Raw genomic sequence first — 24,143 nt, 5'->3', positions numbered from 1 at the left:
AGGCAGAACAATCATCAACATAGCCACTGGTATACATAAGTCTCTTGTGCTCCACCAAGATCTTATTCATTTTTTTCTTCCTTTCTCATCCATCTTCAACTCTTGACCCCAGTTTTACAAAACACCAGTGAAACTTTTTTTTTTTTTTTTTTTTAACCAAACTTCTGTGGCTTGCAACCCAAATAAGGGATTTCTTTGCCAAAAAAAAAAAAAAAAAAAAAGGTGGCACATAGTTACAGCTATAATGGTGCAATAGTAAATCTGATAGGAAGAGACTGAAGGAAAAAACAACAACAATACAACAAGCTGAATAACTGCACTGTTTCTGGGCTCAGGGTGGCCACCGGTGATGGTTCTTGAGACCAGAGGATTCGGAGTTGGTGGTGGTTACGGTGTTTAATCTTCGCCCCAATCTGGCCGGGGAGCTGCACTATGCTGTTGTGGGCACCGACACCTCCAGCAGGCGGTTGTTCTTGCGCTTGCACGACACGCTGTTGCCGTTCTTGGGGGCTCCCTGGATGAATTTCACGCATACTTTGTCGTGCTTGAACTGCAGAAGAAACCTGCCGCACAGAAACATTAGTGTCATTAAACATCATCATCATCATCATCCGGACGGAAGGCGGATCGCATCCTTTGACCAGAATGACCGGATTCAACCCTGCATGTGCTCTTACTCGTCTGAGATGTCGACGTTGAGCTGCTCGCTGTCTGCAGCCGTGGCCCCGGTGCGGTGCAGTTTGGTGATGATCTCGATCAGGCGTTCGCTGCTGAGTAAGAAGTCTCCTTTGACGGCTGAGGCCGACCCCTGAGGCAAAATGACACGATGACATTTGCTTCAGAAAAACTCAAAAAAAAGTAGTAGTGATGTATATTCTTCATGTTATGTCTGTCGGTGTCTGATGCAAGGACTATTTGTTTGTGTCCTATGTCTGATGTCTTGTCATAAAGTGCCTTTGCGATTGTGCCGCAAACCCAACTGCCCCACGGGGACAATAAAGTTATCTACTACAAAATGACACAATGACATTTGCTTCAGAAAAACTCAAAAAGTTCGGTCCCCTGTAATCCTATACTTTGATGGGAGTGTTGATTTGTAGTCTTTGTAGTCGTAATCCTTCCATTACTTTCTTCTCATAGCTTTTAGTGTTATGTTTCGCAACTGCTTAAATGTAATCTACAGCCATCTTGGTTTCTTATTTTGTGTTTACATGCATTTTTGTCAGTTGGTTAAAATGAAAAAACACAACTTGTAAAATGTGTATTGGTTGCGTTTCTCATCGATCTTGAATTAAAAAAAAAAAAAAAAAAACTTTGAAAGAAATCAATTACTTGATCAGTAAAATCAGTACTTCCTGTAGCCAGAGGTCTCCCACCAGCATTTAAACCGAACAACACAAAGTGCACAACTGACTGCCGTTTAACCACTTTAGTGTCTCAGCTGGTCTTAACAGGATAGGTGGACATTTTGGGAAATCCTCTTACTTGCATTCTTGCTGAGAGAGAGATCGATACTGAAATCACAACAACGCTCTTCTCACAACAGGTTACCTCTTTGAGTCTGAGAGCAAAGAAGCCGTCGCTCTGCGTGCTGACCGACACGCTGGCGAGGTCTGGCAGGGGAACGCTGGCCTTCACCTGGCCTGTCTTCTGGTCGGCCAGGACCACGCTCTTCTTAGTCAGCAGGAAGATTCGAGCCGTACCCTGCCAACCGGAGCAGAAATTGTCTTGTCACACTTAACATTGTGCTAGGGCAAGAGCAATTGCACGGACCAAAATGTCTTTTTTAGGTGCATCTCTTTTAAAGTGCCTATCTGATCTTGAAAGTGGGACAGGGTAAGGAGTAAAAACATAATGCATGTGTCCCGACATGTCTGCTATCTGCTGGAGCAAAGAAAAGAAAAAAAAAGAAAGAAAGAAAAAAAAGCCAATTGTTAAGAGGTCTAAAAATCAGATCGCTGCAGAGAGTGGGTGAAACACCCATGAAAACAACTTAATAGTTTTGTGCTTCACAAGGCCTGTGTGGGAGCTAAACAGCAGGGTCCCGATGTAATCGCAGCTTGTATTTTTTGACTTTTACAATCCATTTGGCTTTGTATAGGAGCTGGAAATGTAACTTTTTTTAAAATCTTTCTTACCTTGCCATTGGCCCTGTTGATCTTGTTGACCACATCAGCCAGCAGAACCTTCTCATCCACGGCGCTGTTGAGTTTCTGATATTTGGGGTTCTTGCTGATCTCCAGATAGTCTCCTTTGAAGGGCTGGCTCACACTGCGACAAAGACATTCACATTGTTTATGCCACATGAGAGGTCAGATGCTTTTCGTTGACCGTGAAATTGAGAGATTCGCTAATCTTCTCATTTATCTAGACATTTCTTTTTATATACCTATACAGTAGGGGTGTTGAAATGACTCACTGCATCCATGCACCGCGATGCGCACGTGGATCTTTCTGCATCAATGCAGCCACAGACCATAATCCATTATTGCCTACTGATGTTGCTTGTTGATTTTCCGGTCGCTGCTTTTTGGATTTTGCCTTTTGTCTGTTGCCTGCTGTGTTCAGGAAGTGTCTTTTTTTTAAGAGCAGGTGCAATAGAAAGGGGAGTTCGTCGGATTTGTTGATGAAAACCATCTGTTGAGGATGTGACGCATCGTGATACCGAATCGTTCACAGGGTTGCCTGCTGTGTTCAGGAAATGTCTTTTTTTTAAGAGCAGGTGCAACAAAAAGGGGAGTTCGTCTTCATTCAAATGCTTGAATTTGTTGATGAAAACCATGTGTAGCAATATATAATAATATTGAGGAGGTGACGCATCGGGATATCGAATCGTAGACAGGATAATCGTAATCGAATCGTGAGACCAGTGAAGATCCACACCCCTACTATACCGTGACACAAGGGGCACTCGGTCCCAGTGAATATCCGGTACCTGCTCGGGTAGAGAGCCTTCTTATCCTTGAAGAGCTGACTGGCCTCCAGCTTCTCCTCATACACCGCCTTCTTCTCCTCTGTGAATTGGCTCCTGTATTTCTTGCACTGAACACACAAGCGCACACATAGCAACTGCAGTTCAAATATGGGATCTTGTTTTATCTATTAAAATATTTTCCATTGCCAGTGGTTAATTAATTTTCCGGGAGCGTGTGCAATGGATCTTGTGATGCGTTGCTTATGTTCATTCTACGTATAAGGGCTGCAACTAACGATTGTTTTCATAGTTGATTATTCTGTTCATTATTTCCTCAATTAATCGATTAGTTGTTTGGTCTATAAAATGTCAGAAAATGGTGAAAAATGCGGATCCGTGTTTCCACCAAAAGCCCAAGATGACGTCCTCAAATGTCTTGTTTTGTCTACAACTCAAAAGATATTCAGTTTACTGTCAGAGGAGAGAAGAAACTAGAACAATATTCACATTTAACAAGCTGGAATCAAAGAATTTTTACTTTTGTCTTAAAAAAAATTACTCAAACAGACTAATCGATCATCAAAATAGTTGGTGATTAATTTAAAAGTTGACAACTAATCGATTAATCTTTGCAGCTCTACTATGTATACATTTCGATCAATAACTGACAGGATTGTTGCCTCAGGCGTGTGTGATTTGACCCTTTTTGGATTGGCTGTTACAGCCTGTGGCTCCGATATAAAAAAGGATTTTATTTTATATTGGGAGTTAAATGCTTCATATCCCATCCATAAGGTCCGTCTATCAGGTGTGTTTGTTAGACAATATTCAAATCATTGGATGTGGGTGAATGGGACAGACAGAGGAGAGGGGCTATGGTTATTTGTGACCGACCCTCCAGAGATGGAAGATTCTCCGCAGCTCTGTGTGGACTCCATCCAGGAAGCGGTAAGGATTGGCAGGCCAGCTCTTGTCTATGGGTGACACGGAGGGCATGGTGCTCTTCAGGCCCAGGAAGTATTTTTGCATCTGGAGAGATGGACATAAATGCAAGTTAATAACATTCTAGCAAATAACAAGAAAAGCTCAGGAGCACAATTCTAAGTTTTTAAACTCATGTATTTACTTACAATTCTCTGGATGGTGAAGTCATAGATCTTCTTCCCTGCATTTGCCCTGAAGAACTTTCTGTACTCTCTGCGGACCTTTTACAGCAATAAAGGAAAGCATAAACAAACTGTCAATCACCGTTTGCAGGCCATTAGTCAAATGTGAAGCAGGGGAAAAAAAATAAAAAAATAAAAAAATAGTACACTGATAGCAGGATGGCAGTATAGACAACACTAGAACAACAGCAAAGGGTTAGTCACAAACAAACAATGAACACCTGGAACAAAGTCAACTCCAAGCTGCTGGAATTCATTGAAATTACAACAATGACTAATTTCTGAGAAGTGAATGATGGTTATGACAAATGGCCTTCACGCTGACCTTAATTGCACAAATTGAGTTGTTGACAGGTGCATTGTTCGGTGCAGCGTGGTCAATTAACACAAAGAAAAGATTAACACTGCAACAAATGACCAGTGTGACGACAGTTGTTCTGGTAAAACCAGAGAGACACGTAACAGATAAGCACCAGAAACTAGGACACACACACACACACACACGCACGCACGCACACACGCACGCACGCACGCACGCACACACAAACACCTAAAGACAAAGAGATAACAAGTAAAACAAATATTGTTAGTTGCACAGATGCAGAGGAAGCAGACATTTAGAAAAGAACAGATCAGAAAGAGAGACAGAGACAGATTCTGGCCATGTCAGTCCGGCTCTGTTGGTTTAAATCTTCAGCATTAAAAAACAAAAAGACCAATATATTAAGAATGATCTCGACTGTATCTAAAATTCTGGATTTATGGGGAGGAGGTTAACCTTAAAGTACCTTTGTTACATCTTTGCGTACCATTTCCGATCCAAAAAAATTGTTTGAATGAAAACTGTTGATGTGAGGGGGTGTTGATTATTTTGCTCGGTTTCATGGTTTCAAATTTAACTTTTCAAAGCTTTGAGCGCCTCAAATAAAACTCCATCCACCTCCATTGCAATGGAGTGGTGGCAGAGGTCTCAAAACCTCTGCAAATAATCACAAAAAAATCTGCATGGCTAGAAACCGCTGGGGTAAACTGGAAAGGTTGGTCTTTCTTTTGTGTACTACACCTTTAAGATGAGGTGACATCATTGTGTTCAATACATTTCTCTGGGCCTGTGTGGGGATGCAGAGGGACTGCAAGTCCCACAAGACTGCACTGCAACGGGAAATGGGATTTCCATATTGGAGGAAAAACATTGTATCATGAAAAAGAAAGAAAAACTAGGAAAGTTGTCTTTGCTCAAGTAATTCCTGTAGAACTGTTGTATAAACCACCACAACCTGTATGTTGTGGTGGTTTAGCATACATTAGATTTTTTTGTCATTTTAGTTGACTACGCATAAAACCAAATGTTTCACGGTTTTGATTGTGGAATTGCAACAAAAGATGATTTGATGGTCTTTATCAGCCAATAATCATGTGTAGCCACGCATGGTCCAATGTGCTTAACCTTGGTCAAAAGCACAGTCTAAAGCATGGTTAAAGTGTGAGCACAGCACTAGGCAGACACTGGCTTCCTGTACAAGTGTGCATATAGCAGACGGTTGAGGAGGATGAAGAGGGTAAGGGGTGATGGATAGGTGGCAGACTTTGGTGATGGCTGCGCTGTGGGGCTGGGAGGTACCTTAAGTCCCTGCCAGTAGGCCCAAATCACAGCGACAGCATGCTTACGCCTGGCCTCTTCCTTCAGTGTCCTCAGCTCCCTGCGAGCCTGTTCAGGGGGACGGGAAGAGACGGAGAGCGGGAACAAATGAAGCGAGAGAAGATGAGAGGAAGAAGAGGGAGACACGGTTTTGCCTGAAGTCAGCAATCATCAAATATACACACACGCACGCACGCACGCACGCACGCACAGCAGCCCTCTGTGACCATGGAGATACTGTAAAAAGTACAGCTCGACTGCTCCAGACTCCAGAAACAAATACGGCACACATTTATCAGGGGAACTTCTGGAACGGAAACAGACTTTTAGTGGAACTTTGAGAGGAACAGGCAGAGAGCAAAAGTCACAACTCAGGCAGCAGAGGTCACCCCAAAGGATCCAAACAGTTCCATCTAAAAAAAAAAATTAAAAAAAAAAGACAAACGGTGCTGCGATGCAAAGAGTAAACATGCATTAACTACACGACAAAAGGAAGAAGTCATGCAGAGGGCAGGCAGCATGCACTGGTGAGGCATGGGCCTTGGAGGAAGAAGCTGAAAAGGCAACCAAAACATGACCTGATCATGTTTGAGAGGGTGGAGGCTAAACTACCTTACATCACACAGGACATGTTTAGATTGGGTTTAGCAGAATGATGGGTATGTTGAGTTTTTTTTCTTTTTTTTCTTTTTTGAGGGCGATGGGTGGAGGGGTTCGATGGAGGCGGCAAGTCACGGCAAGTCAAGTCAGTAGGCTTCCCAAATACCTTGGTGCCCTGCCAGCCGGCCCAAATGACCGATACGGCATGTCTATTCCTCGCCTCCTCCTTCAGCTGACGCAGCTCTCTCCGGGCCTGATGAAAAACGGTGGCAGTTGCGGGGGGGGGGTGGTTAATTTCAGTGGCATTCAAAACATAATTGTCCCAAGAGAGGTACTGAGTAGGTGTGACGAAAGACAAAAGACAACATAAGGACTGTCCAGAGATGGGACAACGGGGTGGTTAACATCAACATGCCAGCGACTTTCAGTGGCGCTCGCGTTTCGGGACTCTGTTAACCCCATGCTTAAGAGGAAATAAAGAGTCGGAATTATCATTACGTTATCTAGAGAGTCATAAAAAAGGTAGAGCAAAAAGAAGAACCAAGAACAAAGTTTGCATACAACACACAATAACCTTTAACAGCATCTATGAGTCATCAGCAAGCTACGAGACCTTGAAATAAAATTTTGATTATTAACAGCCAGGGTTATGTCAAATGATAACGCGGTTGAGTAAATGCTGATAAGATGTTAACTTGCAGACTACAAAGTCTGCACAGTGGCTTCAAATAAACACAGCCACAGAGGATATATAAAGTGGCAACATATGTGCCATAGTGAGATAATTCCATGCTTATGTATTTTGCTGTCAGCATAATAGTACATTAAAAAGAGCCACCTCAGCATGAGTCAGAGTAAATAACACCGTGAAATAAAAAAAAATCATCTGTGTGGTGGGCACTGCATGGTTGAACTAATTCGATTACAGAAGAGAATGGACACATTTAAAAAAATAAATAAAACACCACATTGGATAGAAACTAAATCGAAGACACACAAATCCAAAACATGTGAGCAATGTTTGAGATACAGCAAAGCGGGTTTCATGTGTAGAAATCTAGTTTTTTCAACAATTAAAAAACATATGAAGACAATCCTACGTGGAAGAGCTACTAAACAGAAAACAGGACGAACAACACGAGGGGTGGTGAGGCACATCAATCAGGCCAGTGGGTAACGGAAGGGCTGGGATCGAGGTTCATTCAGAGGGGCTGCTACTCTACGAGGCGGCTTTCATACTGGGAATGGGACGGGACGGGACATGGTGGACAGGGGTGACGAGACAGCTGGGACAGAGACACACTCCGGCTTGGGTGGAAATACCTTGGTTCCCTGCCAGTATGCCCAAATTACTGTCACAGCGTGTTTATTCCGCACTTCTTGTTTTAGACGCCTCAGCTCCATCCGAGCCTGGTGGGACGTTCGGTAAAGGCAGGTTTTGAGAAGAGCGAGGAGGAAAAAAAAAAAAAAAAAAGAAAGAGGAGAAGGTGGGGGGGGGGGGGGGGGGGGGGGGGCGGGGGCGAGAAGAAGAGAAGTGGCAGTTGTGTGATCAGCAAAAAAAAAAAAAAAAAAAAAAAAGAAGCAGGATTAAAAGAGAAACATCAAGGATAGCTTTGTTAAAGAACAGAACGTTTTTGTAAAACTGTTGGGCAATTTGACAGCAACACTGCATAAGATTGAAAAAATAAATAAAATCAAGTATTAAAACGCCCCCCCTCTCCCCTCTCCCCTCCAAACATGAATATAAAAGCCTGCATCAAAGTGAGGCTGATGCAGCGCTGAGGTAAAAAGCTCACGGTCAGTACCTGGGTGCCGTGCCAGAAGGCCGAGATGGTGGTCACCGCCTCTTCACACCTCTTCTGATACTTCAGCTCTCTCAGCAGTTTGCGGGCCTGGTGGGAAAATAACAATTCAATTTTATTTATAGTATCAAAACATAACCGTTAACTCAAGACAGAGTAGGTATTATAGACCACACTCTATAATTTACAAAGACCCATTATTTCCAATAATCGCCCCCCGCGCCAAGAGCAAGCATGTGGTGCAACAGTGGCGAGGAACATCTTCCTTTTAGGTAGAGATGGTCCGATACCGATACCAGTATCTAAAACGCTGGCATCGGTATCGGGGAAGTACTGGAGTTTATGCACCGATCCGATACCACGTCAAAAAGCCTTAAAGAAAATCTACGTTAAAAGCAGTTTATTTACGTTCTTTTTCCGTTAAACTGACTGTCAAACTGGAGAATAAAAGAAAGTAATGTGGCATTCATTGTTTGTGTTTGTTCATGTTTTACAAAGAGTTTAACCTGACACACAGATCGAAATCATATCACGTCCATACAGGGATAGTAGTATACAGTTGTTAAAACATAATAAAATATATGACACACTGGTATCGGATCGGTACTCGATATCGGCCGATACGCAAGGAATCGGGAAGCAAAAAATGGTATCGGGCTATCTCTAGTTTTAGGCAGAAACCTCGGACACTCGGCCGGTGCCAGTTGGGGATAAGTAAACAAGCAAACATTGTTTCCCGTCATGATTTCTGCATGCTGCGTGTTTGTTCTGAACAGAGGGAATACCCAGGAAGGTGCACACACCTGCCATCCTCTGGTGTAGGACTGCACCACAGTGGTGGCACTCTTGATCTTCTGGTATTTCTTTTCTTGCTGTGAGATGGAAAAGAAAAAAGAAAAAAAAATCAACTATAGGGAATAAACTACACTTCAGGCATCAATGCCATCTGTCAATGTGTTCAGTTCTGCTTTTGTGCGTTGATCGTGAGCATGGCATTCCCCCCTCCCCGTCAAGAGCCTCACCGCATATCGCCGGTACCACGCCGCCACCACTATCTGACTCTTTTTCAGCAGCTGGAAGTGGCTGCGGCACTTCCAGCCACGGTAGATCTTCTGAATGAGTGTGGCCAGGTCTTGCAGGCATTGCCTCCTCCTCTCCTCCAGGAAGAAGAGCTGCGGGGGGGAGAGAGTAGGAAGGTTACTGTATGAGGCAGCAGGAAAACACCCTAACTTACAGAGTCCCGTCTGTTGTTAAAGTCGGCAGGTATCACATAGTTTGGCAAGCACAGTGTCTTTTTAATCCCTGCAATAAGGTCATAAATAGTCATAAAAAGGAAGAAAAAAAAAAAAAAAAAAAAGGTGAAAATTTAAACTTCTCCCTCTAGGAGATCAATGGAAAGGTTTGACTTTTAATCTCACCAAATACTGATTCAGCAATATCAAGTACAAAGTCCAATCTATCTGCAGGTGGGGAGTACAACATTTTATTTTCCTGCTGCCACCCAATGCAATGTGTTCATCTGCAGGCAGCCCGTCTTGGGTCTGTAGTAACGTGGTCCACGCCACGTGTCTTGCTCCAGATCTCTCCAAACGGTGACAGCAATCAGCGTCACACCTCTGTCATTACTTCATAAACAGGCTCTAAACATGTTCGATCAAAAACCAATACAATGGCATCACTGTAAAACTATACAGAATACAATCTACTGAATTTTGACAATTTTATATATATACTTTTTTAAACTTATTTGGCGCGATGTCTAAATCCTCCCAGTCAGTAAAAGGTGTACACTGCTTTATCCGCTGAACTTCAATCCCAAACAGACGTCCTAAAGCACCTTGCTGTGACAATGTTATAGGGATTGCCCCACGATAATTAAACAATAAAATAAATACAATTAAAATAAGAGGCGTGGCTGCATTGGATTATTAGCCAAAAGCAATAATGTCTGGAAACGTGGATTTAAATCCACTCAACTACACTCTTATGTGGTGATTTCGCAGCTGCAGATATACAAGGCAGATAAGTTGATCAGATATAAAAAAAAATAAATAAAAAAGCAATTATAGAAGAAAAATTCTCCCACTATGAGATCATGTTATTCCAAGCTTTGTTGGTCTTTTTACTGGGTGGGGAGAAAGTCCATTCTAACGCTGCAGGCTTGAGCAGTTGAAGAGGCGGAGTAAAGAAGCTCATTTCCCATGTTAGATGGGGTGGCTAAGTGAAACCATGTGGGTTTTTTTTTTTTTTTTTTTTTTCCCCTTCTTCTGGTGGTTGCATGCTAATTGCTGAAGTGGGGGGCTCCGAGAGCAGCCCACCCTGCTTCACAAACATCTTACTGTGAGAAAACAGGGGCAGCTGAGCACACTGGATATAGACATTCAAACACAGCTTGATCTACCAGAGTACACAGCAGTGCACATAACCTATTTAAAAAAAGGTTTTCTACCGTTCTTGGGTTCCTGATGAAGATCTTGGAGCGTCCGTAGGAGAACTCTTCTGCTGGGACCGGGAGGTCGGCCATCAGCACCTCCACTCCTTCCCTGTGGGAAGCCAGAAAGGGTCAGATGGGCGATCCAAAGCATACTTGACTTTTCAAGTGGCCATAGAATAGAATAGAATAGAATATACTGTATTGTCCCAGAGGGGACATTTGTCTTGGACATAGTGCTACAATCTGTTGCTTCACAACATAAACATGTAACAAAAAAAACCCAATTCTAAAATCAACATAAAATAAAATCAACAAACATGAGATCCAACAAAGCGTCGCAAGACACAAAAAGGACACAGACACACGACAGCACAGACAACACAACATCCTAGAAGATCATCCAACATGTGGAAGTAGTGAGGAGATTTTGGACACAAGTGAGAACAGAAGAGAGCAGCACTGAGGATGTAGAGTTTGAGAAACAGACCGAACGAATGATTAAAAAAAAGGAGAACGAAACAAATCCAGAGAAACATGTGGAGGGAGGAAATAAAGGAAACCACACAAAGCACTGAGGGATGGCTGAACAACGAGATACCGACGTGTGGTAGAGCAGATAGGAATCAGTGCTTTTACCAGCATGCAAGGCTGGCCGATACAGAACAGAGACAGATAAGGCTGAAATGTCTCAACATGCTGTGGTTCAGGGAGGGAACGGTTCATTTCTGCCAAACAACTGGTCCAGTATGTGACAAGACTGCGGATAGTTTCTTAGAGGAGTTTCACGTGGAGTGAGCAAATACCTGAAACAGTGTTTGGGTGTACTGTATGTAATAATAAAGTTGGATACTAGCAAACGCATCATCATTTAAAGGGCTCAGATTATGCTCCTTGTCAGGTTCAGAATTGTATTTAGAGGTTGTACCAGAATAGGTTTATGTGTTTTTTTTTTTTTTAATGCACATTGCTGCAGCTCCTCTTTTCACCCTGTGTGTTGAGCTCTCTGTTTTAGCTACCAAAGTGAGGCATCTCACTTCTATTCCATCGTTGTTGGGAGTCGCACATGCGCAGTAGCCAGGTAAGCACTGCTAGCCAGTCAGAAGCAGAGTATGAGGTCGTGCCATGCTAGCAGCTAGACGAGCATTATAACGTGTGTCACATAGTGACGTTTGTCTCTGAAGTAAAGGCTGGACTACAATAGAGCTGTTTGGAGCAGTTTGTGAACAGTATTTTCTCTGGAAGTCCCTTTGGGGTGGACTTTGGGCTTTTTCACTTTTTAAACCTATAATGTGCACAAAAAAAAAATATATAACACAAAAAGAAAGGAGGGGAAAAAAAAGCCAAAAAGCATAATATGAGCACTTTAAAAAGATTTATGTCTTTAGGGATACATGTCAGTACGTAGGGTTGGGCATCACGAACAGATTCCTACTTGGAATCATTTCAAAAATTACAATTCCAGTAGAACAGTTTCTTTATTGCAATCGTTTGGAATCATTTAGTGGATTTGGTTTCAAATCCAATCATCGCTTCCCAATTTAAGATGCGCAAGTTTTGGTTTCCGAAGCAGCCAGGCGCTTGTTGTGTTGCACAGTAAGCGGCGCTCTAGTGTGGCTTTATTTTGCGTTGAAAAAGCCCGGTCAAACTGCAAACCACCATTGAATCAAAATAAAACTTGCCTCTTATTTGTGAAAATAGGCATGTGGCCCGTTTCAACTCCACCCCTGAAAGAATCGGAATCGAGAATCGATAAGAACCGGAATCGAAGGGAAGGATCGGAATTGGAATCAGAATCGTTAAAATCCAAACGATGCCCGACCCTATCAGTATGTGTTGGGTAAACTGTTAAATTCAGCGGATTATTTCCCCCCGCCTCCCTTTTGAACCTTTATTTATGCAGGGAAAGCCATCTGAGCCCTTTTCCAGTAATAACCTGTTCCACATTCACACAGCTCCAGACAGTCCCACCTGGGAGCTGACCAGTCCAACTGCAGTCTATTAGTGCTGGTCACAGTGACTCCCCCTGGGAGTAGTCCCAGGTTCAGTGCCTTAGTTAAAGACACCTACGAGCGTTTCTCACAAGAGACCTAGGGAGGGATTTGTTTTGGCAGCTTTCCAGTGACAAGCCCCCCTCTTTTCTCTGCTCCCCTCCCCACCTCCCCTCTACCCCACAATTAGTCACTGCATCAGAATCAACACCACCATTACCTGGCAGGCCCTCTCCAATGGGGCCAGGTCCGCTTGCAGAGCATTTTGTAGCGCTCCAGGCACGGCTCGTAGGCCTGGCGGAAGGCGTAGCCCGCTCTCCTCACGCGGACGTTCTCCATCAGGCCCAGGTAGCGCACCTGATGGCAGACCAGAGAGTCGGTGAAGATGTGGGAGGCCTTCTTGTCATTGGGCTTGATGCACCTGGGAAGCAAAGAAAGAAAGAAAGAAAGAAAGAAAGAAAGAAAGAAAGAAAGAAAGAAAGTCTGATACACTGCTCATCCATGGAAGAACATTTACCTGAATGGATTCTAGAGATATATAGTTGAGATTTTATTATTTGGTCACAGTATTGTAATGATACCATACTGACAGCGATATTTTTTTTTTTTTTTAGAATGACTAAGGGTTGGGTGGACATTTCATTTATGTAACCACACCCAGACCCACAGACCCAAACCCCGAGACCCACACACAGAGTTAAAAACAGATAAAGTCTCCGTATGAATGACAGGACTTTACCGGATGTAGTTTGGGTTCTTGGTCTGCAGGTTCTTCATCAGCGTCCCCACTGATGCTCTGAACTGGAACCCAGCTGTCGGGGGTCTCTTCAGGTTGACTTTGGAGGGGTTGCCTTCAGGGAACAGCTGTTTGATGAGGCTGTGGTTGGCCTTGTACATGGCCTGCGACAGGTCCCGGTATAACAGGTCGTTGTTCTTGTCTACAAAGCCCTCGGCACGGTACAGCACCTTGATGTGGAAAAAAAAAGAAGAAGAAGAAAAAAAAAAAACTATAATTACACTTGTTACAATGTTTTCTTCTCATCATGTAAAGAATCACAACTGAACAAAAACTCATCTTGCCGTTTTATTTCAGTTTTTAATACTACCGAGTGCAGGTCAAGAATTTAATTGTCTGACCAGATGCATAAATTCACAATTTTACAGTACCATCTATGTCTGGTCAGTGGGTTTTTTGGCATTCCCTTTACAGCGCTCCGCTACTACTTATTCCTTGTGGTTGTGTACATAGACCAAAGCCCAGTACCTTGCCGGCGTAGTGCTGGATGCGGAAGCAATTGTGTGGCAGGCTGTGGTCGGTGAGGAACTTGGAGTTCTTGCTGAGGCGGCTCTCAAAGTGCTGGTGTTCAGCGCAGATGGTGTTCAGTTTGTCCAGGAAGGTCTCGTCTGTGACGGTGCCCGGCCTCAGGCACTCCTCGTCCAGCATGGCCAAGATGCCATTTTGGTGCTGCACGTAGCAAGGTGGTTAGACATCAAACAGGTTGTGTTCAATACTTGTGCGTCATATTGAATATTATTTGGTTACATTTAACTTGAAGGTATCTACACAAGAGTGCCATGACACGGTCATGACCGTGTCCTAAACATTATAAAACCAGTCATGAACATTTATGACCCCAACGCTTCTTTTAGTAAGTGTCATTCAGTTTTTGGTAATGACAAGTTATGGTTGGCGTTAGAGTTAGGGTTCATGTGTCATGTGTTCATGACAGTGTCATGTCACTCGTATGTAGATACCTTCAAGTCAAGTGTTACCCATTATTCCTCGTTACTGGTCTCTAGCCATTGTTTTTTCGCGGTGTGCAAAAACACTGGTGAGAAGTGCTACGAGAGCAGCTGGATGTGAATGTGGCTTCATGCTTCGCTGGTTTGCGTGGTCTCTGATAACTGGGGGACTTACATTCTCAATGAGGTCGCAGATAATAGCGTTGTTGAAATATTCAATGTTGGTCCACTCGATGCCCTGTAACAAAAGAAATTACGGTCAAAAGGGGACAATGGGGTTGTTGTTTTTTTCCTATCTTGAGCTAACAAGACATATTTTCCACACCAGCAAGACTCTCAAGAATGTAGAGGTTCATGAACCTGCCTGTAATTTGACACAACACTGAGCCCCTAGTCAAGTAGCCAAAGGGCAGTCACCTAATCACTGCTGCTCTCACAGTCAAACAGCCCTCAACAAGTACTTCACTTTTCACTGTAGAGATCTGGAGATGTAGGAGTTATTTGTTTCTGTATTTGTTGTTTGTTTATTTCATATTAATGTTTAATATGTTTATGTACGCACCAACAGCCAAGGCAAATTCCTCGTAAGCGCTACTCACTTGGCAATAACACCCCTTCTGACTCGGATTCTGAGATGCAGCAACAACCGAGCACACAAAGACACTGTGTGCCTGCCTTTCAATTTGATCAAACGTCAACCGTTTGTGAAAGTGCGATGCCAAACATAGCCGATGCCTAGTAGCCACAATGGATGGCAGTCCCAACCAGAGTTGTTCAGTAGCAGCTCTTTTTCATTCGTATGCTCGGTCTCCTCTCCGTTTGGGACATCCACTCTTAGTTACACACAGACATAATCTCCTCCAGGCAATAGTAACTCTTGTGATTGAAAACAGAGACAAAGCATCTCTTGCGTTTCCATTTCGGTTCATATTGTTCGGGAAATGTGTCATTTGAATTCAACAAATGCTGGACACAGGAAAAAAAAAAAAAAAAAAACTTCTTTAGATTCTACTGACATGTCAGATTCTAAAGAAGAATCAGTGCTGGACAGTTATTCCACTAGTGATGGGTAGGAGAAAATAACAACCACCACCACACTGTTTTGTCCACAGTCTGTTAATTCTGGGCTGAATGACAGGAGAAAATTATAATGTATGATTCTTTAATGTGTCTCTAGCTCTAATCTCAAACCTCATACATTTTACATAGTTATAAACTGAGGTTATACTCAGCCTAGACACATTTATATCACTAGCACTTAGCATTTACATGGGGAAGCTGGCCCTAATGAGAACAAATGTCCTGGCAATACTAAATTGGCGAGGCCCCATTAGAGTTACAGTTATCATTCCTTATTTAAGCATTCTTTCATCACAAACTTCAGTGCTGTTTTTTTTTATTATTAAAATCAGTCCAAATGTTGCTACATCCATCTTCATAGCCATATTTGTCCTTGCTGGGTTGTTATTTTCACTAGGCCTTCCTCTCCTGCTCTGGCTCTTCCCATCATCTGAGCTAGGACAGAGCGAAGAGGCTTTCTGGAGCGTTAAGGGAAAACATTCTCCATCTTACCCTCTAAAAAATAAAAAGGCCACTTTCCCTTGAAAAACCCACCGCAGCGACATCTCATTCACAGCTGCTAATTGGGTTGGAATCGTAGCTAAGGTTGATGTAAGCAATGTGACATATTTCGAGGGACAGTGAGGGGGGAGAATAGGTGTGGCTTAAACTGAATGGTGACTGGTCAAATCTGATTGGTGGTCCTCCCTCCTTCCTCCAGCGCTGTGGTATTTTCCCATGCAGTATACTGGATTGAGGCCAGGAGTGGAATATCATTGGTGGTGGTGTGTTAGTGGGGAAGGGGTGTGGGGGTCACCGCTGCAGCACTTAGCATACATAGGGCTCTGAAAACAAACAGAGCGTAAAAAGGCCCACGACGGGGAGTGTTTACTCTCGCTGGAGTGAGGGATCACTTCCGTCCCCGGGACTCCACCGAGGGGAGACGGGGGGGGAGAATAAACCCAAGAGTGTGATGGACGACGGAGAACGGGATAGAAGGGCAAGAATGCTTTCGAGGTTAAAACAGATGAGTGACAAGAGGGACTGTCAACACAACCGATGGTGTGCCGACGGGTTGAATGCCGTAGACATACAGTTGCAAGCGAGAGAGAGCGTTTCCAGGGCTACGGGATAGGCTCCATGGGTAATTTATCCAATTGTCCACTACCAGTCCACTCAGGAGTGCATGGAATTTGTGTGTGTGTTGCATGTGTGAAAGCTGACTATACAAGCTTACCTCTCGGACGTACTCCTCCTGCTCCTCACGCAGGGTCAGCTCGATGAAGATCTGCTGCAGCTTCTCGTTGCAGTAGTTGATGATGAACTGCTCAAAGCTGTTGTCCTGCGGCAGCAGCAGCGGGAGGAAAAAAAGTTAGTTAGTCGTTAGTTCCAGCCATTGTCAACATTATGATGGTGCCTGTTAACTCAAGGGCTTTGTTTTTTAATACAAAAAAATATATATAAATAAAAAGGAGAAAGCTGAACTTTTCCATATCCGTAAAATCTGTTCAATGTTAAGAACTTATAGAAACTTTCAGAGCTCAGTTCTCGCTGTTCCGGCTGTTCTTCACAAACCACTGCTCCTACTTTATTTTTTCCATTTCCCAAAGCTCTGACTGCATTCTTTCTTCCCTGCCAACATTCATAAGCACGGCCACATCTTTGCCCACTTTTGCTGTTTCCATCAATTCCCTGCAGTGTTTTCATTAAAGAGGATGGCCGTACCAACGCAAACTGATGAGGAGGGCTTACAGTATGTTTAGACACATTTTTTTCTTGAGAGAAAGTTCAGAGAAGGTTCCTGGAATTTAGATTTAGTATGAAGACAAGATTTTATGAATTTGATCTGAGGGCTACATCCAGAATGATGCAATCGCATTTCCAAAACAGGCAAACTCACTTGGCCATGCATTAGTCTAGCAAAGTGTCTGAAGTTACATCCAGTTTAAGAGAAAAACCTCCCCTCATCTCATCTGCCTGCAACATCAATTTTTTCTTTATTTTATTTTTTTTACTGTGGAGGCAGACTCTACATTTTAAAAAGCAGTACATCTGATAAAATACTGCTAATAATTAGCCTGAACAAACTATGACCTGCAGCCTACTCCTACCTCGTCACGTTAACAACCATCCCTGGACAAACGCATAATCAATCTGGACAGTGAACAACTGATACCAGTACATTTTGCCGATGCAAGCTATGATAATAATCCCTTATCTGAACAAGTTTCTGTAAGTTGTCACAAACTTCATTAAACATTGACGGACTGTTAACGATTTAAGAGCCACAAATATTTTTACTTCCCGCATTTCTCAATTATTACAGTTGTCAATTATGACCATTGAGTGAGTGAGTCATGCTTATTGGCGGATGGCCCTATTGTGTGCCAGGTTAGGTTAATATTCGTTTGCTAAGAAAGGACACAACAGTGGTTAGAGAGCAGCATGTTTAGTCTGAGAGCTCAGAGTGAAGGACACAGCAAGGTTTCTCAGTGACCAGGAAACGGAACACATAGCCTCAAGGAGATCGGTTATTAATGTTAAGACTTAATGTTATTTCCTTTTACCGAGAAACCAAAAGGTTGTCTTCACTCCTAGTAAACACACACACACACGCACACGCACACGCACACGTCATAGCTTGTCTATACCCGAGTGGCAGCAGACAGCAGCCTGAAATATGACAGACTTGTGTGGTAACCCTAAAATATTTCAGCTGCAACTGAGCGGTTTAGATTGAGGAAGCCACCATCTTAAAACTATGTTTGAAGTTAATGGTCCTATTTCTCGGAGGCGTAGCCCCAAGGTAGGGGAAAGTCCTTGAATTTAATATTATGGGTTACACGCTTTAATCAACAACATATCCGGTGGGGACGGGGGAAGTACAGTGGCTTGCCATACTTACAGGGAGGACTGGCCCATAATGGCATTGCTATTATTTTTTTGCTAAATCGTTTCAGCTGCGTGGCTGTATGCTGCACACTGGGAGCCCTGAAATCGTCTTTAATGGAGGAGCTGAATTAAGTGGTGTAGAGTTTAGATCGCAGCATGCACACTGGCACAGCACACAGGCCGGTGCAGGTGTTACTTACTCCATCCTGGTGACCCAGACACAACACAACAGTGAGAGGAGAGGAAGGACTTGAGAGTGAATGTGGTGAACAAGCAGGGATATCAAATAAAGACATGAACATATTGGGGGGGTGGGGACTGCAGGTATCAAGCAACAGGACAAGGACAGTTTTTTTTTTAAACCTCTCATTTAGGCAATGCTGTGCACTCAAACTCTGCCGTGCATGTGTTTGCATGCACATACTTGCATGCACCTTGTTGCCCAAATGGCTGGTCCCTATGTAATTAACATAATGGAACATACAGCCCATACCTATTGCTGTACCGTGCAACGTAGCTGAGGTACCAACGACATACTGTTTACGGTGTCGCGTCTTTGCCAGTCAGTGTAACATGTATATGATGTGTTGTGCGTTTCCTTTGGTGTTTTGAGCAGTTCTTTACGTTGCCATTTGTCTCCGGTGAAATGCTGACTTTAAATGTTGAATTCCCCTACCCCAAAAATCAAAAAAGAAAAAAATATTTCACCCCTGGCAGCAGTAAAGCTGAACTAATCGGATCTGAACGTGGTTTTATCGGCCCTCACTTCCTGTTGATAAGCCTCTCACAGGTACCAAACCACACATGCAAGCAGCCTGGGGCTGAATCATTTTAAATGGAATAAAAGTGTGTGGGTGGTCAGATCCTGTCCCTGTGGCTTTATTCTGCCTTTTGTCTTACCTCAAAGATCTCAAAGCCATAGATGTCGAGCACACCCATGACCTTGTGGCGAGCTTTAGTTTGTGCCTGCAGGGAGACAATATTTACATTATTAGAAATACGCTATGAAGAGTTTAACTTAGCATGAAAAACCTTGCAAAATAAAAAATGTATAATTGATTACATCACCCCAAAGAAAAGCAAAACACACACACACACACACACACACACACACACACACACACACACACACACACACACACACACACACACACACACACACACACACACACACACACACACACACACACACACACACACACACACACACACACACACACACACACACACACACACACACACACACTTACTTTAATGCTTTCGTTGATCCTGGTAACTAGCCAGCTAAACAGACGACTGTAGAGATTTTTGGCGAGGGCGTCTCGGGCATAGTAGGCCTGTAAATAGATACACATTACTTGTGGTGAAAAAAAAGAAAAAGCACAATTTCAATTTATCTCATAAACATACACAGAACCATGAAAGGTAACAATGAGTGGCAACATTATTCTGAGGTAAGGGTCTCTGAAAAGTCTCGGAACTCTTCCTCTTCTGCTTTTTGGACACAGCCTCCCACGCCATAAGAACAGTCTGAGTGAACTCACTAACCTCTCAAATACGACCTACATTTAACATTTCCAGAAGGAATACGGCTTATCTATAATGGAGAGGTTTTCATGTAGCATTGACATGGATGAGAGTCGGCAGCCAGAGGAGCAAGTCAAGGGGAAGTCATGGCCTGTTTAAGCCCGGTAAGTCAGTCTGTGTGTGTGTGTGTGTGTGTGTGTGTGTGTGTGTGTGTGTGTGTGTCAATACAAGTAGGGCAGATACGCATTGGCATAACTGGTGCAAGACAGATTTGTAACCATCCCTCTGACCTGGGCCACGTTCAGGGTGGTGGAAACTTTCTCCAGCCTCGCCTCCACTGTGCGATAGCTGAACGCTCTTTCCAGCACCGACTGTTCGATCCCCAGCAGCTCACACATCTCCTTCAAATCTGCAAAAGAAATAATTATTATTCTCATTCTATATTTTATGGCACAGCTGAACATAAAGCTGACAGATCAAATGGATGTCGACTCGTTTAGTTTTTTGAAAATTGAGATCACCACAAGTGTGTTCCACGCTCCCTCTTTCTAGTGAAACATCTGTTGGGTCTGGTCACTTTATTGCTATTGGAAACTTCTGGTTATTATATCCTAAATAATTATTAACATCAAACTATCAATTTTTCCTCACCTTTTTTTATCTCAATACATTTGAATTAACGTAATTAGGAATAGGATCTTTTTTTAAGTTTAGTTAATTTAAGCAAAACATTAAGCACCTCATGTGCCATCTATGGACTACATAAATATGGTTCTGACGATACAGTGATTACACTGATTACACTGGGGGAGATTGAAGACTGCTACAAATGAACTGAAAATGGGAGCGTACAGATGCATGCAATATGATGCAACAAGCCAGTGATTCATATGGAGAGAAAAAAAAAAAAGAGATGCTTTTTCCTCAGCAAAAGTGGCACTAAGACGAATCATGCCACTGTCATGGAGGAAAATATGTAAATGTAATGTTTGCCTAAAGAGAACGCTGTGGGAGTGATGACACAAACAGCTCGTCACGCAAATCATAAAACTCAAATACAGCATGTGTTAGGTGAAGACTGCTGCAGGAGAGATCAAAGCAGCCAATAGGGGGCAGTGGCTCAACATCAGGCCAGTAGGGCATGTGGGTCAAAAGGTTTAAAATGTAAAAAATATTCCCAATAAATACAAATAAAATTCCTCAGCTTGTCGGATATTTATTGGACCATGAATAAACACCCAGCTCAGTTGCTCACTACTACATCGTGCTGTCAATTTATCAAAATCAGGCCGGATGTGATGTTCTTACGAAGGAGGGACTCGTTGCTTGCCGTTTTGGCGTCTGCCAAACTCACCGTTTTTGTCTTTGATGCGGCTCTCGTCGGTGCCGTTACAGCGCGACTCTGGCTTGAACTCAATGTCGCCGAGCTTTAGCACGGCTGCCACCAGCTCCAGCACCGACTGCACCTCGTCCTCCATGAAGCCCACGATCTGCATGGCATTCTGGGGGGTGGGGGCAAAAAGGAATGAGTCACACATCAGCTGAGGTTGTTGAACCTTAATAAGAAACATGGACAAAAGGATTGCAAAAAGGGAACTAAGCTATAAATATGTAAAATGTAACGTCACAGTGACTACGACTGTGCAAACACCAGGTCCCCGTGTCTTTCTAACCTCGAACTCAGACTGAGGTCTCTATTTTGAAGGGCTCCAGAGAGCATTTATTTACATTGATTTACAAAATCCATGCGTGCCAAGAAAAGAGGAGACCAGCATAAATCCAGAAAAAAAAAAAAAAAAAAAAAAAAAAAAAAAAAAAAAAAACCTATCTGCTCAATCTACCCATGGAAAAACTGCAAATTCCCCAATTGATTATTCAAATGTCATAACTGAATCCAAGTCCATCATACAAGTGCTAAATATGAAACCACTTCCTTTACCAAGCAAACAAAACAGCCAGTTAATGAAGTGCTTAATTGTGTAACAAAAACCCACGGCTTTAGGTTTCTTGTTTTAAGAGGCACTGAAGTCTTTTCATATGTGTTGAAACTCCTTAGTGAAGTCTAATTTCTAAATGTTAAGCTTAAATGTTAAGGAGGGGGGAGGGGAGGGCGAGGGGGAGGAGGGGAGGAGATGTGGTCATTTTTGGCTTCATAACAGACAAGGCCATGTGGAGGAGACTCATTGTTTGGTGGGAATGTCCTCATGCGTTTCCGGCGGTGAAGCACAGCTGTATGGGGAATACTGTGAAAACTCCATGTGAGAGGTGATGAGAAGCAGGATGTGAAATGCAACAAGGAAACAAGTAAAGTAGCGTGAGGGCAGACTGCAGGGGCTCACACAGTAGCCGAGTGGAGCGTGCTGGAGCAGGACCGAGAACAATAGTGTGTAGTGGAAAAAGGGCCTTATAGACACAACATCCTCTGTGCCACCGTCAGCAAGGATAAGGAGTAGTGGCGGCGTACGCGCGGACAAGATCGTGCGTGCATTTTGCACAAACGTATTGAAAGAAAAAATAAAAAAAAAATAAATAAGGAAGCAGCTGCCTGGTCTGCTGCGGGGTTTTCTCCTGCTGCCACCGCGTTTGTTACTAGTTCAACCATTCGTTGACGTTTTGTGCAACGCTGCACATGGAATTCCCAGTTCAAATCAATGAAAAACTAGGGAGTTCAGGTTTTTTGTTAATTTTCAAGTTTTAGGTCCAGTTCAAAGTTCACCTGGTTTTGCAACACATGGGAGGGAGTCTGGTGTGGAGTGTTTTCACAATCCGGAAAATTTTTTCACTTTTATAATTGGCCGACACTTTTATAACCTACGCTCTGATAGTTAGTTAGTTCAGTCCAGGAGATAAGGAGAAATCCGACCGCCTCTAACCTCTGTACAGGGTTTAGATTTTCTCGGCATGATGCAAAAGGAAAGTCGGTGCTTAACGCGCAGTGCTGCGATGAGTGTGTGTACCTGGTTTTCCTCATAAAAATAAAAGTTAAATAAGGATTTTTTTTTCCCCCTTTCTATTATTTTAGAAAAGTGAGACTTTCTAACAGTCCTCCAGCAGCTATTTGAGGTCATTCTTAGAAAGAAAAGAAGAAAAAAAAAAACTGTGATTATGTCTACATTAAAACACAGTGTAATACCATTCAGACAAATAATGTGTATACTCACTCTGACTGTCCTGAAGTTGGCTGCATCATCCAGCCCATTGACCACGGCAGAGTCCAGGCTCAGGTAGTTGTACTTGCTGAAGTCCCGATCCAGCTTCAGCTTCTCTGTGACACACACACACACACACACACACACACACACACACACACAAATACACATACAGGTTGCTATTTAAACTACATTTGTGTAAAGCTGGTTGGCTAAAGGCAATTGAAGTCTTATTTACATTAAATGTAAATTACGATATTACATTTTATAATGATGGTTATAAGCTGCATTTTGCAAGGACCGTATAGAAGAAGAAAAAAAAAAAAATCACTTGAAGGTGCAAAGGTTCAAATATGACACCCATGCCCTTAATACAATTGTATCCAATCCTCAGGCCATTGTCACTCCCAACACAATTTCTATACAATGTATGCTGTTAGAGTTACTGCTGTGAACATTATTCTGGAAGATCAAATAGCCCCCTTAAAAGCCCCCCTATCTAGTAGCGAAGAAATCTATTCCTCTGGTGGGTGCATGTGTCAGATTTCATTAGCGGCTGCATTAACTACAGCTGAATCAGGCCCGTCTGATGGGGTGTGTGTGTGTGTGTGTGTGTGTGTGTGTGTGTGTGTGTGTGTGTGTGTGCGTGCAAGTTGTGGAGTCAATGGCCGTGATGTTGTTCTCCTGTGTTCCAGACATTAAACAATGCACTCTGTCCACAGCGAAAGCAAATAGAGGGAACAGGTTTCACGGCTAGTCTTTGTTCTCTGTACTGTACAGTCGGGCAGGAAGATGGGGTCATTAATGCATCAGCCATGTGTTCGGTGCAGCTGCATATTCTGCTGGGAAATATTCACGGAAGACTTTTACCTAAGGAATGGCATGCTGGCGTTTCCAGAGGACAGCTACGAAGAGGAAAACGAAAATAGGAAGTTCAAATAATGAAACACAAACTCCATGCTCGCGCCAACCATCCCAGTCTGGTGTAGGACACCTAAATCAAAACAATGGCTCAGGAGATCTCCAACAATGGCAACTGTCTTTTCCTCTGGACAGGACTGCTCAGCTTGCTACTGTAAAGTTTGATTCATTACTTCCTGTGAGCAGACGTGTATAATCTGAGACCAAAATGTTATTCCAGGCAATCCCGCGGACTATACGACAACCCCCGTTTGTGGTTGAAAAGAAGGGCGGATTTCAAGTTTTCAGTATTTGAAACTGCCACTTCTC

The 24,143-nt window shown here is 43.2% G+C and overlaps 1 protein-coding gene across 9 annotated transcripts in view; it reads right to left on the bottom strand.

The window, feature by feature from the left end:
* Positions 1-211: 211 nt before the first annotated feature.
* The window catches only part of myo1b (myosin IB), a 67,586-nt gene continuing 43,654 nt past the window's right edge, over positions 212-24,143 (bottom strand). For 2 of the 9 annotated variants that reach the window (XM_028591997.1, XM_028591998.1), the window contains exons 9-32: positions 22,926-23,029; positions 21,119-21,266; positions 20,055-20,173; positions 19,488-19,574; positions 19,138-19,203; positions 16,583-16,687; positions 14,462-14,524; positions 13,808-14,008; positions 13,283-13,509; positions 12,764-12,964; positions 10,571-10,664; positions 9,144-9,293; positions 8,925-8,993; positions 8,125-8,211; positions 7,643-7,729; positions 6,486-6,572; positions 5,702-5,788; positions 4,045-4,119; positions 3,809-3,943; positions 2,936-3,042; positions 2,139-2,271; positions 1,552-1,704; positions 678-808; positions 212-563 (exon numbers count right to left, since the gene is read on the bottom strand). In XM_028591997.1, coding sequence (XP_028447798.1) covers positions 431-563; positions 678-808; positions 1,552-1,704; positions 2,139-2,271; positions 2,936-3,042; positions 3,809-3,943; positions 4,045-4,119; positions 5,702-5,788; positions 6,486-6,572; positions 7,643-7,729; positions 8,125-8,211; positions 8,925-8,993; positions 9,144-9,293; positions 10,571-10,664; positions 12,764-12,964; positions 13,283-13,509; positions 13,808-14,008; positions 14,462-14,524; positions 16,583-16,687; positions 19,138-19,203; positions 19,488-19,574; positions 20,055-20,173; positions 21,119-21,266; positions 22,926-23,029 — 2,849 coding nt within the window. In that variant the 3' untranslated portion in view covers positions 212-430. The remainder of the gene's footprint in view (positions 564-677; positions 809-1,551; positions 1,705-2,138; positions 2,272-2,935; positions 3,043-3,808; positions 3,944-4,044; positions 4,120-5,701; positions 5,789-6,485; positions 6,573-7,642; positions 7,730-8,124; positions 8,212-8,924; positions 8,994-9,143; positions 9,294-10,570; positions 10,665-12,763; positions 12,965-13,282; positions 13,510-13,807; positions 14,009-14,461; positions 14,525-16,582; positions 16,688-19,137; positions 19,204-19,487; positions 19,575-20,054; positions 20,174-21,118; positions 21,267-22,925; positions 23,030-24,143) is intronic. The other 7 variants (XM_028591999.1, XM_028592004.1, XM_028592001.1 and 4 more) reach the window with 4 other exon arrangements.

The sequence above is a fragment of the Perca flavescens genome, chromosome 11, assembly GCF_004354835.1.
Source record: "Perca flavescens isolate YP-PL-M2 chromosome 11, PFLA_1.0, whole genome shotgun sequence".
In the NCBI taxonomy this organism is placed as follows: domain Eukaryota; kingdom Metazoa; phylum Chordata; class Actinopteri; order Perciformes; family Percidae; genus Perca; species Perca flavescens.
The sequence above is the reverse complement of the archived record's forward strand: the minus strand, read 5'-3'. Positions and strand labels throughout refer to the sequence as shown.